Source organism: Lepidochelys kempii, chromosome 20 (assembly GCF_965140285.1).
Source record: "Lepidochelys kempii isolate rLepKem1 chromosome 20, rLepKem1.hap1, whole genome shotgun sequence".
Classification (NCBI taxonomy): Eukaryota; Metazoa; Chordata; order Testudines; family Cheloniidae; genus Lepidochelys; species Lepidochelys kempii.
The window spans coordinates 2,892,693-2,910,931 of record NC_136399.1 but is presented as its reverse complement, the minus strand read 5'-3'; the positions used below and the strand labels follow the sequence as shown (position 1 = coordinate 2,910,931).

Here is an 18,239-nt window from a genome sequence, read left to right as displayed (position 1 = left end):
GGGGTGTGGGGTTGAGTGGTCGGGGGGTGCTGGAGGGCCCGGACGCCTGGGTTCTCTCCCCAGCTCTGGGAGGGGTGTGGGGTTGAGTGGTCGGGGGCGCTGGGGGGCCCGGACACCTGGGTTCTAGTCCCAGGGCTCCCCCCTGTTCTCACAGAGCCAGAAGAGTTCCCAGAGGTCACCTACTACAGGACAGTCCCAGCAGAGAAAATAACAGAACGCCGCTAGCCATCACCTTCAGCCCCCAACTAAAACCCCTCCAACGCATCATCAAGGATCTACAACCTATCCTGAAGGAGGACCCATCACTCTCACGGATCTTGGGAGACAGGCCAGTCCTTGCCTACAGACTGCCCCCCAAGCTGAAGCAAATACTCACCAACAACCACACAACAGAACCACTAACCCAGGAACCTATCCTTGCAACAAAGCCCGTTGCCAACGGTGTCCACATATCTCTTCAGGGGACACCATCACAGGGCCTAATAACATCAGCCACACTATCAGAGGCTCGTTCACCTGCACATCCACCAATGTGATATATGCCATCATGTGCCAGCAATGCCCCTCTGCCATGTACATTGGTCAAACCAGACAGTCTCTACGTAAAAGAATAAATGGACACAAATCAGACGTCAAGAATTATAACATTCAAAAACCAGTTGGAGAACACTTCAATCTCTTTGGTCACGCGATTACAGACCTAAAAGTGGCAATTCTTCAACAAAAAAACTTTAAAAATAGACTCTAGCGAGAGACTGCTGAATTGGAATTAATTTGCAAACTGGATACAATTAACTTAGGCTTGAATAAAGACTGGGAGTGGATGTGTCATTACACAAAGTAAAACTATTTCCCCGTGTTTACTCCCCCACCCCCACTGTTCCTCACAGGTTCTTGTCAACTGCTGGAAATGGCCCACCTTGAATATCACTACAAAAGGTTCCCCACCTCACCCCACCACCCCGCCTGCTCTCCTGCTGGTAATAGCTCACCTTACCTGATCACTCTTGTTACCGTCTGTATGGTAACGCCCATTGTTTCATGTTCTCTGTGTATATAAAATCTCTCCACTGTATTTTCCACTACATGCATCCGATGAAGTGAGCTGTAGCTCTCGAAAGCTTATGCTCAAATAAATTTGTTAGTCTCTAAGGTGCAACAAGTCCTCCTTTTCTTTTTGTGGATACAGACTGACACGGCTGCTACTCTGAAACCTGTTCTCGCTCTGTGACTCTCTGTGCCCAGCTGCGGGGCAGGGCTGACCCCCAGAGCCCCGACCCAGGGTGGGTGGAGTAGGGCCCAGATATTTGCCGAGCTCCGTGTGGTCTGAAGGCCCCAGAGAAGTGCAAAGTGTTGTTATTACTATTCAGTACCTGTTGTAATCCACTGTAACGTCCCCGTGGTCCTCGACAGCCACCTCAACTGACTGTGCCGTAAAGAACAACTTGATTCTTATGGGTCTGACAGCAGCACCCCCAGTGTGCCAGGCGCTGCACAGACCTGGCCCCAACAAGGATCTCTCTGGCTAAGGTCACCTGGCCCCCCTCACCACAGTATCTGAGCCCCTCGTAGTCTTTAACATATGTACTCTCACAACACCCCTGGGAGGCGAGGCGGGGGTATTATCACCTTTGTACAGGTGGGGAAACTGAAGTGACCTGCCCAAGGTTGCACAGAGGGAGTCTGTGGCAGAACCTGGGTTTCCCAAGTCGCAGGCTGGGGCCCTAAGCACTGGCCCCTCCTTCCTCTCAGTCCAGAGACTATTCGGTCTAATCTAAGCGTATTCAGGAATTTATACAGCCTTTGTCGCCATCCTACCTGAGGAGGGCTGACTAAGCACCTGCGTAGAATAGAATCCTATTGTGCTGGGCGCTGTACACACCTATGCTGAGAAACAGCCCCTGGCCTTAACAAAGACTGGGAGGGGAAACTGAGACACGGGGTAGGGAAGTGACTTACGCACAGTCACACAGCAGGTCAGTGGTGACGTTGAAGCTGCAGACAGCAATTCCTTCTCACCTCTGGACATCACCTCTGGGGGTGCTCAACAGTTCAGTAATTAATGGAAACTGCAACCCTGCTGCTGCCTGGGGGCGGCCTTAGCTGCAAGAGCCACCAGCTGCTTCTTTTCACCGGGGGACCCAGCAAGAACAGGGCTGGGAGCCAGAGCCACTTACACTGTTCTCCACCACCGTGCTGTGGAATATTGGTACCAAGTAACGTTTCACCCACATCCCCTGTGTTACGAGCGAAGCCGCTGGAGATTTTTGTCGCGGGAGCTCTGTATTTCGGGCCTGATTCTCCATCATCCCAGATCTTGTACAGTCATTTAGACCAGTGCAAAGTGGGCATGAAATGTACAGCACAGGCCAGACCTTTCACCTTGTTCCCCCTGCGTTCAGCCCAATAACTTGGGTTTGGCTAAAGCACCTTCCAGAAAGGCAGCCAGTCTTGATCTGAGGACACTTGGTAATTTGTTCCAATGCTTTATCACCCTCCTTCTTTAAAAAACAAATGGGCCTGCTGCATTCTAATTTGCATTTGTCTGGTTTCAGTTACCAGTTGTTGGTTCTTGTTCTGCCTGTCTCCACTAGATGTCTGGTGTTATCTCCCTGCCAAGGTACTCATACACTGTAATCAGCTCACACTCCAGCTTCTCTCTGACCAGCCAAATAGAGTTTGCTCCTTAAACCTCTCACTGTTTTGTCAGGCATTGTTGTAGAGCTGTTCCTCTCCACGGACAAGCTCTGATTGATTAGGGGCAGGGGAGCACCTTAAATCATTTTGGTGGCTTTTTTCTGCACCCTCTCCAGTTTTTCAACACCTGTAACTTTCAGAAACGCGAATGATGTTTCCCTGCCAGCAGCAGGGAATCTCCAGCATACGTCTCCCAAATCAGAGCCCCCCGGAAGAACACCACCGTTCGTTCCACACGTGACCAGCATGCCAGCTCTCGTGATTTTGTCACGAGTCTCGTGATAATTACTGTTTTTGTTAAAGTCCTAGCGCCTGGAGTTGAGTGGAGATCCTGTGCTTGAGTTACCAGTATCTCTAAAGCCGGGAATCATAGAATCATAGAATATCAGGGTTGGAAGGGACCCCAGAAGGTCATCTAGTCCAACGCCCTGCTCGAAGCAGGACCAATTCCCAGTTAAATCATCCCAGCCAGGGCTTTGTCAAGCCTGACCTTAAAAACCTCTAAGGAAGGAGATTCTACCACCTCCCTAGGTAACGCATTCCAGTGTTTCACCACCCTCTTAGTGAAAAAGTTTTTCCTAATATCCAATCTAAACCTCCCCCACTGCAACTTGAGACCATTACTCCTCGTTCTGTCATCTGCTACCATTGAGAACAGTCTAGAGCCATCCTCTTTGGAACCCCCTTTCAGGTAGTTGAAAGCAGCTATCAAATCCCCCCTCATTCTTCTCTTCTGCAGGCTAAACAATCCCAGCTCCCTCAGCCTCTCCTCATAACTCATGTGTTCCAGACCCCTAATCATTTTTGTTGCCCTTCGCTGGACTCTCTCCAATTTATCCACATCCTTCTTGTAGCGTGGGGCCCAAAACTGGACACAGTACTCCAGATGAGGCCTCACCAATGCTGAATAGAGGGGAACGATCACGTCCCTCGATCTGCTCGCTATGCCCCTACTTATACATCCCAAAATGCCATTGGCCTTCTTGGCAACAAGGGCACACTGCTGACTCATATCCAGCTTCTCGTCCACTGTCACCCCTAGGTCCTTTTCCGCAGAACTGAAGGGTGTCTTTCATGTAGAGCGCCTCTCCCCTGCAAAAAAACCACCTCTGTTCCCCTCTGTCCTTCCTACACAGGGTTTTGTGGCTGGTGATTTTAATAGTCCAGTTGTGGGAATCATCCCATCAGGTTTCACGAATGCCACGTTTCTTTGCGTGAGTGAGAATCCGCGCAGGGACACATGACTGCACATGAAGGCACAGGGCCATGGAGAACCGGGCCTGGAGCGCCAGGCGATGGAATAATTGGATTCAGTGTTTTCACAGGCCCCACATATTTCAGTTACGAGAGGAAAGAAATCCCACAAGGAGCCCGGATCAAGGTCGGCCAAGCTCCATTCTGAGGGAGGTTTCTCCCTTGGCCCTTCCATGCCTGACCCCATTTATTCCCCTCCTTCTGCTCCTGGGGAGAGCGCTGCCCATCCAGTCACTGTCCCCCTGCGCTCTGCCTGGCTCAGGGCGGGAGATGAGGGCTGGACGGGCGTTTCATGCCCCAAACAGAACCAGCCCCTGGAACCGGGTGGTGCCCCCGACTGGCTGGAGCAGCACAGAGTTTATAGGGTGGGGGGAGGAGGGGACTGGTTTGTCCTGCCCCAGACCAGCAGGTCTCAGACCAGTCTCACCTCACCCCAGGGCTCCCAGAGGTGGGAGGAGAGACAGGGAGACAGGACAACGCGAACACCTGCCCCCTGGGCACAGCCCCGGGTGCTGCTGTGTGTGGGCAGCGGTGCCAGGGATCGGGGAAGAGCTGCTTAAAGGCGGCGGGGTGTGTGTGTGTGAGCCCCGGTGGGTGCTGGATAAAAGTGCGATGGGACAGCAGCACCCGCTCCATGCAAAGGGGGGAGGGGGGCTTCTCCCTGGTCCTCGCTGGGGGGGTGTCTCCATGGTTCCCTGGGGGGGGGGAGGGGCTCTTTGCACATAGCGCCTGGCTCTGGGGGGGGGACAAGGGGGTGTGTGTGCACAGGGGCGGGTGGAGGGTGGAGACGCCAACGACAGGGGCACCCACGTGGTGGCTGGGGCGGGCAGGGAGCTGGCACAGAGAGAGTAACGTCGGTGCCCACCCATGAGCGGGCCCCACGGGGAGGGCACGGCAAGGGCAGCCGCAGCAGGAGTGGGCAGCGGGGGGCTCTCGCTGGGCCGGCGTTTGATGCTGATGGGGCCTGACAGGGCCGCCCACCCAGCGTGGGTGTGTTTGGGGGGCGGGGGGGGGGCTGGAGTCCCAGCTGGGTGGCAGCGGGGGGGTAACGGGGGGGGCTTTGTTTCAGCTATTGAGGCCGCTGATTGTTCTGGCTCTTTGCAGCAAGTCAGCACACGCCGCGCAGAGAATGGCAGGAAGAATAGAGCGAACGCGGCACCGGCCGGGGTCAGCCCGGGGCCGCTGCACCCCCAGGTTTTGCTGAGCCAGGTGCTTTGGCTGTAAAGCCCCGCTGACTCCAGCTGGAGCTCTTGGGGGGCGGGCGGGGGGAGGCTCTGCTGAGCCAGCAACGCTGGGGGAGCAGTGCGGAGGGGAATTCTCCAGGGACGGCTCCAGTGGCTTTAGGGCCCTGGCCTCCAATTGAAGGGGGTTTACAGCCTAGGCGGCCCAGCGCTGTCCCCCTCCTGCACCGTACTGGTCTGCCGGACGGGAGGCCGGACTCCTGGCTTCCATCGCAGCTGCACCAATAGGACTTGCTTCCCCCGCGCCTCACTTTCCCTGTCTCTAAAATGGAGCAACTGAGCCCAGACACCTGCTCACCCACAGACCCAGGCGCCTGGTGACCCCAAGGACGCACCCCCCATGTGTTCTGGCGTCCAGGGGGGGGACCTTTCCCCATGCTCACCTAGGGCATTGGTGTTACTGCAGTCTCCAGAGGCCCCCGCTGTGATCGGTGCCCCCCCATGCTGGGGCTGGGCTCTGCGGGACTCGTGGTACACGGGTGTGCCAGCAGCGTGAGAGGAGACTCGCACCCGCAATCACAGGGCACCTGGCCCCATAGCCCCCCACTCCTTGCCTGCCTGATTCCATCCACACCTCCCCCTGCCTGCGCACACTCTCTGACACAGACGTTCACACTCACCGGTGCACACACTCCCATGTGCATTCGCTCCCCCACCTGCCCCACCCGGCCGTGCAGACCTGCTCCACGTAGCGTCACTCAGACGCTCTTTTTCATGCTGTCCGCGTTCACACTCATTTGCACGGTCGCCCCATGTATGCTCGTTTGCACACTTGCCATTCGCACACGCATTTGCACCCTCCCTTGTGCCTTCGCACAGCCAGTGGCACACTCGCCCTCCCTCCTGCCCCAGCTCCGCAGCCCCCCTTCCTCTCTCCTTTCATCTCTGGTAGGAGGGAGAATCCCAGCCCTGGACAACGTCCTCGGTCGTCCTGACAACCCCCTTCAGAAGGCCTTTGGTTCCTCTTTGAGATTCAAAGGGGCAGGTTGCCATGACACCCGCTGGTTTCCAGGCACCTGAGTCATCAACACCCCCCCCGCCCCGCTTTCAGGTTGGGGTCCTGCCCATCCCAGACCCCAAACTGCCCCCCCAGCCCTGCCCATCCCAGACCCCAACCCCCCACCCCACCCGGGCCCTGCCCATCCTGCACCCCAAACCCACCCCCTGGGGGCACACCCGGCTTTACCCACGGCCACAGGACATGCTTGGTCCTGTCAGTCCCCCCCCCCCAGGGCCCCCACTAAAGAAACTCTGGCAGTTTCTGCTCAGGAGAAGCCAACTTCAGGAATAGCGGGGGGGGGGGGGTGGGGCTGCAGGTCGGGAGTGAGGAGCATCAGCTGATGGGGGGCCTGGGGCAGGACTTGCAGGGGAATGTGGGGCATTGGCCATGCTGGGGGGAGCGGAGGAGCCCAGGGCTGGGGCTGTGAGCCAGGAGAGTGGCATGTGTGGGTGGGGGTTGGTTGCTGTGGGTTCGGTTAAGGAGACGGGGTGGGGGGTTCCCAGGAGCAGGTGCCCTGGAAACATGCTGCTGCCCCCTCTGCCCAGCGGGCCCCCTCGGGCTCTGCCCCGATGCCCCTCTGGCCCCTTGCTCAGCGCCGGTGGCTGCTGTACCTTTAAGAGGAGCCTGGCCGGGAGGGGCGGGAGGGGGGGTCTGAGGATCCCTGGAGGGAGAGCAGCGCAGCACCCTGTGTCTCCCAGAGCAGAGCCCTCGGGAGCCAGCCGGCAGCATGGCCATCGGCGAGGTAAGGGCTGCCCGCCTTGCCCTCACCCCAGCGGGCAGCTGAGCGGGCCCCTGGCTATGGGGCACCTGGGAAGTTTGGGAGAACTTCTCTGAACTCCCTGCTCATCCGTCCGCCCAGCCATCCGTATCCACCCACCTGCCCCGTCCATCCATCCGTCCATATTCACCCACCCACATCTGTCCATCTGTCCATATCCACCCCGCCCGCCCATCTGTCCGTCCATCCATACCTATCCACCCACCCCCATCCATCCATCTGTCTATATCCACCAACCCCCCCATGTCCGTCCGTCCAGCCATATCCACCCACACGCATCCATCCGTCCATATCCACCCACCCACCCGTGTCCATCCGTCTGTCCACATCCACCCACATGCATCTGTCCATCCATCCATATCCACCTATCCATTGGTATCCATCCATCCGTCTCCACCCAGCCACATCCATCTGTCTGTCCATCCATCCATATCTCTCCACCCATCTGCATCCATCCACCCATCCAGGGACAGGCTCGCTCTTTCTTTCTTTCTTTCTTTCTTTCTTTCTTTCTTTCTTTCTTTCTTTCTTTCTTTCTTTCTTTCCATACTCAGCTCCAGCTCCATTAGGACCATGGCTGGGTGGGGGGTTCCAGCATCCAAACCAACCCCCCCACAAACCAGGGGATTTGGTGCCTGAGACCAGCTCCTCCCTGACCCCACTAAGACCCATCCATCCCGGGCTCCGTGGAGGGACTGAGGTTGGTGAAGTGCATCTGTGCCAGGGGTCCCTGGCATGGGGGGGGCAAGATTGGAGGGGTCTGATCTGCTGGTTGATGGCTTAGTGATGGGAAGAGCTCACAGCCAGCCCCCTACACTGCCCCGTGACCTGCCCTCCCCACAGTGTCCCCTCTGCAGCCACGGTTCCAGACTCCCCGCTGCGCGTTGCCAGGGGACCAGACGCCCCCATATCTGTTGCCATGGTCCCCCCCCCCGACCTGGTTGCTGATTGTGTGTCCCCCCCTCCCCAGGACCTGCGGAGCCGTCGGTTCTGGTGCTCCCTGCTGGCGGAGGCGGCTGGCACCCTGATCTTCGTCTGGCTGGTGCTGGGCGCCTCGTGCCCCAGCGGCCCCGGGCGCGTCACCGCCCCACCCGCACTGCAGCCGGCTCTGACGGCCGGGCTGGCGGCCCTGGGCCTGGCTCACTGCTTCGGCGAGGTCAGCGGGGCCCAGGCCAACCCGGCCCTCACCCTGGCCTTCCTCTGCACCCGCAAGCTGGATGCCCTGCACGGAGCCGCCTACATCCTGGCCCAGTGCCTGGGTGCCGTCCTGGCCTCGGCCGCCGTCTGCCTGGCGCTGCCCGCTGCAGCTGCCAGCCACCTCGTCACCAGGGTGAGTGTCCCAGCCTGGTCACAGGGGGCCCCACCCCGGCTGCCCCTCAGGCCCTGGGCTTTCTGGCACCTGCCTTCCAGGGGGACACCCTGACCCCCCCAGCTGCCCATTTGCAGTGCTGCCCTGACCCCCAATGGAAGTGTGGCCCCTCAACCGTGTGGGCAGGGCCACCTGTCAGACTCACACCTTCCCATGCCCCAGAAGCAGAGATCCCACCTTGACTGGATTCGACCCCCACTTCACTGTCCCCGCAGCCCAGTGGGGACCCCCCCAGACCTCTCGCTGCTGGGTCACCAGGACACCAACACAGCCCCTGATGCCCCCCAGGGGTGAACGCCCAACTGTGTCTGGTCCAGGGGCCACAGGCCCCCAGTTTCCCTGCTGCCCACGTGGCCTGAGGGCCGGGCCGGTGCCGGGTGTGAGCTGCCCTGTCTTGTTCCCGGGCCCAGGTGAGCAGCGAGGGGAACGCTGGGCAGGCGCTCGCCATGGAGACCTTCTCCACCTTCCAGCTGGCCTTCACCATCTTCACCGTGGAGGACCAGCGGCGCCGAGGGGTGGGCGAGCCGGGAGGCCTGGCCATCGGCTTCTCCGTGACGGCTGGAGCGCTGGCTGCGGTAAGAGATACCCCTGCCCCAGAGGGAGGGCAAGGCTGGGCCGGCGGGGCCCTGCAATGTCCACTCACCACCCTGCTGTCTCTGCAGGGGACGTTCTCCGGGGGCAGCATGAACCCAGCCAGATCGCTGGGCCCAGCCGTCCTGACGGGCATCTGGGACCATCACTGGGTGAGCCAGGCTGGGGTGCATGGTGGGGAGGAGGGCAGGGGGTGCCCAGCCAGCAAAGGCCATGTTGGGTCCAGGACCTGGAGCTGAGCAGCCTGCAGTGGGCATGTGGGGAGCGTGGGGCCAGCCTGAGCCCATGTCCTGCCCCCCCCAGGTGTGTTAGATCAGCCCCTCGCTGGGCCCTGTCTGATCCCTGTCCCCCCCAAGGTGTACTGGATCTCTCTGGGCCCTGTCTGACCCCTGGCCTGTGCCCCACCCCAGGTGCACTGGATCTCCCTGGGCACTGTCTGATCCCTGTCCCACCCCAGGTGTACCAGATCTCCCTGGGCCCTGTCCCCCCCCAGGTGTACCGGATCTCACTGGGCCCTGTCCCACCCCAGGTGTACTGGATCTCGCTGGGCCCTGTCTGACCCCCGGCCTGTGCCCCACCCCAGGTGCAGTGGATCTCCCTGGGCCCTGTCTGATCCCTGTCCCCCCCCAGGTGTACCGGATCTCCCTGGGCCCTGTCCCCCCCAGGTGTACTGGATCTCACTGGGCCCTGTCTGATCCCTGTCCCCCCCCAGGTGTACCGGATCTCCCTGAGCCCTGTCTGACCCCTGGCCTGTCCCCCGCCCCAGGTGCACTGGATCTCCCTGGGCCCTGTCTGATCCCTGTCTCCCCCAGGTGTACTGGATCTCACTGGGCCCTGTCCCCCACCCCAGGTGCACTGGATCTCCCTGGGCCCTGTCTGACCCCTGTCCCCCACCCAGGTGTACTGGATCTCGCTGACCCCTGTCTCCCCCCACCCCCCCGCAGGTGTACTGGATCGGCCCCTCGCTGGGCGCGGTGCTGGCTGGCCTCTCCTACGAGTTCCTCTTTGCCTCCAGCGCCTCCCGGGAGAAGCTGGTTGCCTGCCTGACCTGCCGGGACATCGACATTGTGGAGACGGCCAGCGTGTCCCACTCCTCCCTCTCCACCACCCCGCAGGACACCGCCCGTGCCAAGCCACCCCGCAAGGGGGAGCAGCGCTGAGCCAGCATGACCTCCCCCGCCCCGTCCTGCCCACCAAGGACCTGCCAGCCTCCTTGAGCGACCCCCACTGTCATGATCCAGCCCACCCTCACCCCACCTGCTAGCCCCACTGAGTGACCCCTACCCCCAGTGCTGCTCCAGCACCGGTACCAGCTGCACCCAGCATCCACTGGTGGAGGCAGGGGACGGGCAAGACCAGGGCCAGTTCAGATCAGAACCCGCCACAGCTCAGTCCTGGGGCTCAGAGAAACAGGGCCACCGCTTTTGGATAGACAGCATAGCCTGTGCATAGAGTGGGGGGCTGGGAGCTAGGACTCCTGGGATCGATCCCTGGTTTTGAGAGGGGAGTGGTATCTAGTGGTTAGAGCAGGGAGGGCTGAGAGCCAGGACTCCTGCGTTCTATCTGCAGCAATGCTACTCACTCAGTACGTGACTGGCTGCTTTCTGTGCCTCAGTTTCCCCCTCTCAAAATGGCAGTGCCGCTCCCCTGACTCCTGGGGGGGCGCAAGGCACACTCTGTCCATGCTGGCACCGTGAGAGGGTTCGTTGTGAGTGAGGATAGCTCTGGCACGGTCCATGCCCACAGCCCTGGTGCTGGCTGGGAGCCTATCGGCTCCTCTGTACTGTTGATCATTATTGGCAGGCTCCTGCTTGGCTCCCAGGCTGGCAGCGGTGGGTGGCGTAGCCCAGCCTGGTTCACCGTATTGCTGTTCCTGCAGCCCCGTGGGGCACTGGGGCGCCCCAGACAGGGTGCCCCAAGGCAGCTGGGGCCAGGGCTGGGTGCTGCAGCCTGATCGCTGGGCACCACACGGACCCCATGGCCACCGAGCTCAAGGGCAAAACGGCCTCTGGCTTCGTGCCCCCCCCATTCGCAGTCTGGGTTTGCTCATAGGTCTGGACCCTCCCCTGCCCCACAGATACAGGCCACCCTGGCTACAGCAGTGCCCTCCCGCCCCCGGTTACTGCTGATCGCCCCCAGAACAAGCCAGCGGCACCACTTGGGAACGGGGCTCACCCCGCTCTGGCTGCAGCCGGCCACTTGTTCTCAGCGTCCCCTGGGCCCGCCTGGAGCGACCTGCTCCAGGTGTGATCCGTGGGGCAGAGGGCTCGGCAGGCCGGCGGGCCAAGGCAGGGCGGGGTCCAGTGCCTGGCAGCTGAAGCTGGAGGGGAATGAACCGTCGGGACGGATCGGGAGCTGCCCGGTAATCAGGGACGGGCCTGGCGCCGGGGCGGTGCTGGAGGGATGGACTGGGTTAGTTTCACAAGGGGCTGGCTGGGAAAACAAGCAGGCTTGAGATACCCCACGTCTCAGCAACCCCCTGGGCAGGGAGAGGGCCGGGAACGCAGGAGGGCGGAGGGGCTGAGGCAGGGGCTGGAAAGGGCACGTCGTCCGGGGGAATCTGGCTGGCACCCGCAGAGCTGGGTGGCCGAACGAGCGGCATGGCAGGGCCCGAGGGACAACAGCCGTGGGCGCGGCCTGGCAGTGGGTTTGACCCCCTTTCCCTCCACACACTGTAGCTGCTGCTCCGATTAAAGCCGGCTTTGGGTGAGCAGCTGCCTGGTCACTGTGCGTCAGGGCTCAGCCCGCCAAGGGGAGGGCTGCGGGGGCCGGGCCCGGCTGGACCTGCCCGAGGCAGGATGGATGCGCCAGGGGCCATAGCCTCAGGGCCCAGTCTGCAAGTGGGAGATTTGGGGGTGGTTCCGCCCGGGGTGGGGGGTAAAGGCCTAAGAAAAGACGCTGCGGGGGAGGGGGAGCAGAGGGGTAACTAGCCCTGCAACCATGACAACCATCGCTGGGGAGTCTTCACACCGTGCTTGGATGCCACCGGAGCAGGGACCAAAGTGCGAGAGCAGGGGGGCTGAGAGCCAGGACTCCTGGGTTCTGTCCCCAGGAGAGGGAGGGGAGTGGGGCTAGTGGGTAGAGCAGGGGGGCTGGGAGCCAGGACTCCTGAGTTTTGTCCCTGTCCCTGGCTCTGCCACAGACTTACTGCGTGTAACCTTGGGCAAGTCACTTTTCTAGTCTGTGTGCCTCAGTTTCCCTACTTGGAAATGAGGGAGAACAGCCCGGGGGGTTGTGGGTGCATAAAGCTTTTGAGGGGTGTTCAGCACCAGACACAAATAGCCCCCCCCCAGGTTCCCCCTTCCCAAATTCGAGCTAGAGTGGAGTGGCTGCGAGTGAGGGCAGGTTGGTTCCCATCCCCCCACCCCGGGTCTGACAGCCGAGGCCCGGCCGGGCGCTCGGTGCTGAGTGAAGCAAACCCATTATCCTGGCCGCTTGCAGGCCTGGCAGATTCTCACCCTCCTGCCCAATGGCACAGGCTCGGCTAATCCCCCGCGGCTTGGGGGAATTAGCTCCCGTTAAGCCAGCGCTGAGTAAACCTTCCTGGCAAACAACCGGGCCCATTGAATGGGCTGCAAAGTGCTGGAGAGACAAAATCCCGCCCTGGGGGGATGGGTAGAGGGAGCAGGGAGGGGCACAGCAGGGCCTGATCCTGCAGCCCCCAGGGAACTGATCCAGGGGGGGTGCTTCAGATGGGAATGGGGTTTGACCTCGTGACTCCAGCTTGGGCAGGGGATCCAGACAGTGGCGCGGGAAGGGCTCAGACCTAATCCTGGCCCCTCCTCTCAGGGTAACACCAGTCACCCAGTTCCTTGCCAGAACCCCACCTTGGCAGTCCCGAAGGTGCTGGGCACTGCTGGGGTGCAGAGAGCCCGCCTGGCTCAGGGGTTGGCAGGGCAGGGCAGGGGCAGCCCTCGGGGTTTTGTCGCCCGGGGCCAAGAGAAAAAAATCTTCCCAATTTGGTCCCTGCCAGATGCTGATGTGGTGCCCCCAACCCGCCACTGCTGGCAAGAGCCACCAAGACATGGCACGGGGCCACAGGGTGTAAGGAGGGCAGGACATACGAGGGGCGGGCAGCGTGCCCCCAGCCCCGTGCCATGGTCCCGGCAGCTGCTCTCCTGCCCCGAGAGGCCCAGGTATAACGCCTTGTTTCTCCTGGGCGATCGTGAGGAGCCAGCATGGCAGGAGACGGGGCCTGGCCCCCGGGCTGGGTCGTTCTGGTGTCCCAAGGGGCTCGGATGCCCCAGGATGGGGCCAGCAGCACTCCCCCCTCACGGTCTGGTGGTTCCCCAGAGCGATCTGTGCTGCCCCGACCACTGCTCCAGATAACCCAACCCCCTCGGCCCATCGCGGGCCCATAACGCCCCCTTTGCCTGGCACCTACCTCCCCCCACACTTTGCTGGAGGCCAGTGACAAGGAGACCCTGATTCCCCCACAGAATAGGAGAGGTGACTTGGGGAGCAGCTCTGTCCATCCCCCCAGCCCAGCCAGGGCGAAAGTCTTGAGCTCTGCCCCTTCTTTGGGTGGCGGGGAGCGGCTGAACTCTGGGTCGGTGGGACAGGAGGGCCCTTCCCAGGGTGGGGGGCAGAGGAGGGGTCCCTGAAAGATGTCCTCCCCCCCGATTCACCCCACCCCTGAGTCCCTTCCGCATCCTGTCCCTCCCTCTTGGCATCAGCTGGGGAGGGGGAGCCTTTATACAGCCGAGGGCGGCCCATCCCAGCTGCAGGCAATGAAGGAGTTAAGAGTCCCAGTCCCGAATCCCACCTCCTGGGCTGGACCAAGGGCCCCATATAAACCCCCCAGCTTGGGCGTCCCCTGTAGAAAGGAGCCAGAGCCGGTGGGGGCAGTGAGTTTGTAGGCGCCCGGCCCAGCCCGCGCCCCCCATGCCCCCCGCCATGTGGGAGGTGCGCTCCCCCTCTTTCTGGAGGGCCGTCTTCGCTGAGTTCTTCGCCACCATGATCTACGTCTTCTTTGGGCTGGGGGCCTCGCTGCGCTGGGGGGTCGGGCCCCTCAACGTGCTGCAAGTGGCCCTGGCCTTCGGGCTGGCCGCGGCCACCCTGGTGCAGGTGCTGGGCCACGTCAGCGGGGCCCACGTCAACCCAGCCGTCACCTTCGCCTTCCTGGTGGGCGCCCAGCTCTCCCTGCTCCGCGCCGTCTTCTACATGGTGGCCCAGGTGCTGGGCGGGGTGGCCGGGGCAGCCGTGCTCTACGGGCTCACGCCAGCTGCCATCCGCGGCAACTTGGCACTCAACACGGTAACCTGGAGGGGAATGGGGGGGCTCCTTGTTGCTGGGGGTGCCGGGATGGGGCTCAGGACCCTGGGGGGAAGGGGAGGGGCTCAGGAGGGGCTTGTCTCTGGGGGGGTTGGGCTGGGGTCGGACCAGGAGATGGGCTGGGAAAGGACCCCACAGTGGGGGTGAGGGGGACCCCAGATCCTGGGGGAGCAAGGGTCCTGACCTCATAATGCCAACATGAATAGATGGTTGGTTTATGGGGCTCAGACCCAGCCCCCCGCCCCATCTCCAGCGGCACGGGGACCAGAGCAGTGAGTCGCTCCCCATGCTGGGCACAGCCGTCGTCCCATCCCCGCCCGGACCTGCGGCTGCCTGCGCCACGAGCCGTGGGAGGAACGAGCACCCATGCCCCTCCATGTCACGTCGCCCCCCACAGCCCCACGGCAGCCACTGCTAGAGTCTGTGAAAGGGCCTGGCTTGGGGGCAGTCAGCAGCGTCAGGACACCTGGGTTCCCTCCCTGGCTCGGGAAGGAGAACCTAGTGGTGAGGGTGGAGGAGTGGTTCCCAAGGCAGGGAGTGATTTGGGGGTGCCAGGGCTGGGTGAGGTGAGGGTCCGCGCTAGAGGGCAGGGAGGATCCCTGGGGGCAGGGGGAGCTGTCTCCCAAGGCCGGCTTTGTGCCCCTAAGTTTATCTTCCTGGCCAGGCGAGACCCGACGGTCCCATGCCGGGACGTCCGGACAGCCTGAGAGCTGTGCAGGGAACTGAGCGCACGGGGCTTGGGAGACCCGAACCCAGCCGTGGGGCCTCTTCCCCCTTCAGGGCCTGCTGCAGCCACACACGGGGAAACTGACGGGCAGGAAGACAGTGGAGTAACACTGCCCCCATAGCTGGGCTGCCGTCGCGCCCGTGGGGATCCCGAGCCCAGGGTCAGAGGGCCGAGAGTCACTCCGCACTCCAGAACAGCTGAGAGCCGTGATGGCGCCACGACGGGGATAGAATCGCGCCACTGTCCCTGCGCGCCTCAGTTTCCCCGGGAGCCAAACCCTTCCTCTTCTGCTCCCAGCGCCAGCAGCCGGAGCAGGGACCTGCCTGCAGTTTTCAGCAGCTCCCCCAATAGATCTAGTAAAACTGCAGATCCCCGCTGATCAGGCGCTGTTCCCACCCAGTGTCTTCAGGAGACTGCAAAGCGGCTCAGTCCCCCTGCCAGGGTGCGGTGCCTCTGGCACCAGACAGAGCTGCTTATTCCGTGCGAGCAAGCGTGGCTGGACGGGCGGTGGTGGCTGCCTGGGAGAGTCCTGTCCTCCATTGACTTCATGTACAATTGTGTGTGTGTGAGAGAGAGAGGGAGAGACACGCTCACGCTGCCCTTTTCTGGATTGGCAGCGGAACTGCTCTGTAGTGTGTCCTAGCCCTTGTGCAGCTGACCGGTAGTGGAGATTCCCCTTAGCACGGCAGGATCTGAGCTGCGTCTCTGGGGAGCCCTGCATGGCCCATGGCGTTCAGCGTGGTGACGCTGGCGAAGTGGATTTGTCACTAGACCCTACCCCTCCCGCACCTTGATGCCCCTTTAAAGGCTGGGCCAGCGTGGGTCTCTGGGAGCTGTTTCCTCCTGTCCCCCCAGGGGGTGGGTTTCCCCCGCGCGCGGGGTCTCTCCTCCCGCCCTGTGCCGTCCACAGGACACTGGGTTCTGCTTGCCCGAGGGCTGGGGAAACTGTGGCCCCCGATGTCGCTGCAGGCTGTGGAGGGGCCTAACACCAGCACAGCCCCCGGCTCGATGAGCTCAGCTAGGGCCCCCCCCCGGGGCGTGGATGTGATATGCCCAGCCCAAGCGGCAGGCGCCCTCTGCAGCCAGCGTCTCCAGCCCCGGGAGGGTGAGTCCGCCCAGCAGCGCCCGCTGCGGACGGGGGCTGGAAGCGCGGCAGCGGGAGGGATCGCTCAGTGGTTTGAGCATTGGCCTGCTAAGCCCAGGGTTGTGAGCTCAATCCTTGAGGGGGGCCATTTAGGGATCTGGGGCAAAAATTGGGGATTGGTCCTGCTTTGAGCCGGGGGTTGGACTCGATGAGCTCCCGAGGGCCCTTCCAACCCTGATACTCGACGATTCTAAGCTGCTAACAGTGTCTGCAGCATTGGGACAGGGGGGTGCAGGAAACCTGGCCGGGTGTGGGCTAAGGGAGGTGTTGCTGCGAGGGGCACGGTACTGACCGGCGACATTCGATGGACCCCTACATGGAGGGAGAGCTGGAAACAGGGGCTACGCTGGGGAGGTTGCCCGCCCCGAGTGCTGGGACCGGCGCTGCTGATCCCAGCTGGATCCCTCTCTCTGTGTGTCGTTCCCCCATCTCTGCAGATCCACCCCGGCGTGACCCTGGCCCAAGCCACCACCGTCGAGATCTTCCTGACGCTGCAGTTCGTCCTCTGCTTCTTTGCCACGTGCGATGAGCGGCACGACGGGCGCGTGGGCTCGGTGGCGTTGGCCATCGGCTTCTCCCTCGCCCTGGGACACCTCTTCGGGGTAACGCACGCGGGCTCCCCCCGCCCCAAGACCTGGGGCCCTGCTCCGTGGGGACCTGGCAGGCCGTGCCCAGCCTGAGCCCAGCCCACTCATCTCCACTGCAAAGCGAAGACCCCCAGCCCAGGCCCAGAGGGCTCCAGGTGTTATGTAAATGAGGCAATACCCTAATTTGCATACGTACAACCATGCCTCCTGGCCTTTGCATAAAACCTCCCCCACCACCTCCCTATGACTGGGGGGTCAGGGCAGGGGCTATGCTATGACGTGGTCTGGGTCTCTGTGGTTGCATCCCCCGGCTCCCCCCTGGCAGCGGGGTCTTTGGGGTGCCAGACTCACCATAGAGACCCCCGGGGGGGGGCCTAGAAATGGCTATGACTATAGAGATGTGGGCTAGAGTGCCTCCGGGGGGGGGGAGAAGCCCTGGGCATAGCACCCAAAGTGACCTAATAAACCCTACAGCTGGGGACCCCCAACCCCCTCCCATGGGTGCTCCACTCCCCTGCCCCCACCCCTGGGCCAGCCAGCGCTGCGGGGGGGCTCGGATCTCGGGGGAACCTCACTTTCCCGCTGCCTCTCTTGCAGATGTACTACACGGGAGCCAGCATGAACCCCGCGCGGTCCTTTGCCCCTGCCGTCATCACCCGCAACTTTGCCAACCACTGGGTAAGGAGGGGGCAGCAGGGAGGGGTGTGCTGCTCCCCGCAGCCATTCTTTTGGGTCCACACCGGCCTTCGGACGTCCCTGGTGTCCTGGCCCGCTTCCCAAGATACCCTACCCTGAGGGTTCAACCGTCCTTCATGCCCTGGCCTGCATGCTCATGCAGCCATTAAACAGCTGCCATGTTCCACCCCAAAGGTGGCTGCATTTCATTGCTGGGTGGAACAATCCCTGTACAAACAGGTACCATGTCTCTCCCCAGAGGGGGCTGCAGATCAGTGCTGGGTGGAACAATCCCTGTATAAACAGCTGCCATGTCCGTCCCCAGAGGGGGCTGCATTACAGTGTGCTGCGCTGCTCCCTGCTGGGTGGACTGGGAACAGCTCACCCCTGTGTCTTGGGTCTCATCACGCCAGCTCAAGCAGCGTTTCAGAGCAGCGGGCTCTCCCCCCACCCCCACTACCATGAATTTCAGGGATGAAACAAGATGGGGAGATCTGGGTGTGTGGGGGGGCTGCTCCAGGGGACTGCAAAGGAAGGGGACAGAGAGAAATCCAGGGTGACAGGGAGGCTCCCGCAGCAGCGGGGTGGGGGTGGGGAGTGCGTGAAGGGACAGGAGGTCGAAGCAGGGGGTGGGGTGCGGGTTGTTCAGGGATGGACGAACCCCCCCCCCAAAGGCTCTGCCTAACCCCCGCGCCCCTTGTGCCTCCTCCCCCCAGGTGTACTGGGTTGGGCCCATCCTAGGGGCCACGCTGGCTGGCCTCCTCTACGACTTTGTCCTCTGCCCCCGGATGCGGGGCCTGGCCGAGCGGCTCGCCATCCTCAAAGGCGAGCAGGCGGCGGAAGGCCAGGCCCCCTCGGAGTCCCCCGGGGAGCCCATGGAGCTGAAAACGCAGGCACTATAA

The 18,239-nt window shown here is 62.1% G+C and overlaps 2 protein-coding genes across 2 annotated transcripts; both read left to right on the top strand.

Moving 5' to 3' along the window:
* The first annotated feature begins 6,919 nt into the window (after window positions 1-6,919).
* LOC140901032 (aquaporin AQPAe.a) lies at window positions 6,920-10,090 on the top strand. Its single transcript, XM_073319199.2, has 6 exons — window positions 6,920-6,934; window positions 7,941-8,300; window positions 8,750-8,914; window positions 9,002-9,082; window positions 9,388-9,483; window positions 9,875-10,090. The coding sequence occupies exons 1-6, from the start codon at window positions 6,920-6,922 to the stop codon at window positions 10,088-10,090; spliced, it is 933 nt and encodes a 310-aa protein (XP_073175300.2).
* Window positions 10,091-13,814: 3,724 nt separating this feature from the next.
* MIP (major intrinsic protein of lens fiber) lies at window positions 13,815-18,239 on the top strand. Its single transcript, XM_073318326.2, has 4 exons — window positions 13,815-14,186; window positions 16,513-16,677; window positions 17,260-17,340; window positions 18,054-18,239. Exons 1-4 carry the CDS (start codon window positions 13,815-13,817, stop codon window positions 18,237-18,239), a joined length of 804 nt encoding a protein of 267 aa, XP_073174427.1.

What these genes read in the sequence shown, in the direction of transcription:
- LOC140901032 (XM_073319199.2), top strand. An exon ending in CCAGCCACCTCGTCACCAGG is followed by an intron (nt 8,301 to 8,749) that starts GTGAGTGTCCCA and finishes TCCCGGGCCCAG; the next exon opens with GTGAGCAGCGAGGGGAACGC. An exon ending in ACTGGATCTCGCTGGGCCCT is followed by an intron (nt 9,484 to 9,874) that starts GTCTGACCCCCG and finishes ACCCCCCCGCAG; the next exon opens with GTGTACTGGATCGGCCCCTC.
- MIP (XM_073318326.2), top strand. Translation starts at nt 13,815, where the DNA reads ATGCCCCCCGCCATGTGGGAGGTGCGCTCCCCCTCTTTCTGGAGGGCC. An exon ending in GCAACTTGGCACTCAACACG is followed by an intron (nt 14,187 to 16,512) that starts GTAACCTGGAGG and finishes CCATCTCTGCAG; the next exon opens with ATCCACCCCGGCGTGACCCT. An exon ending in CCCTGGGACACCTCTTCGGG is followed by an intron (nt 16,678 to 17,259) that starts GTAACGCACGCG and finishes CCTCTCTTGCAG; the next exon opens with ATGTACTACACGGGAGCCAG.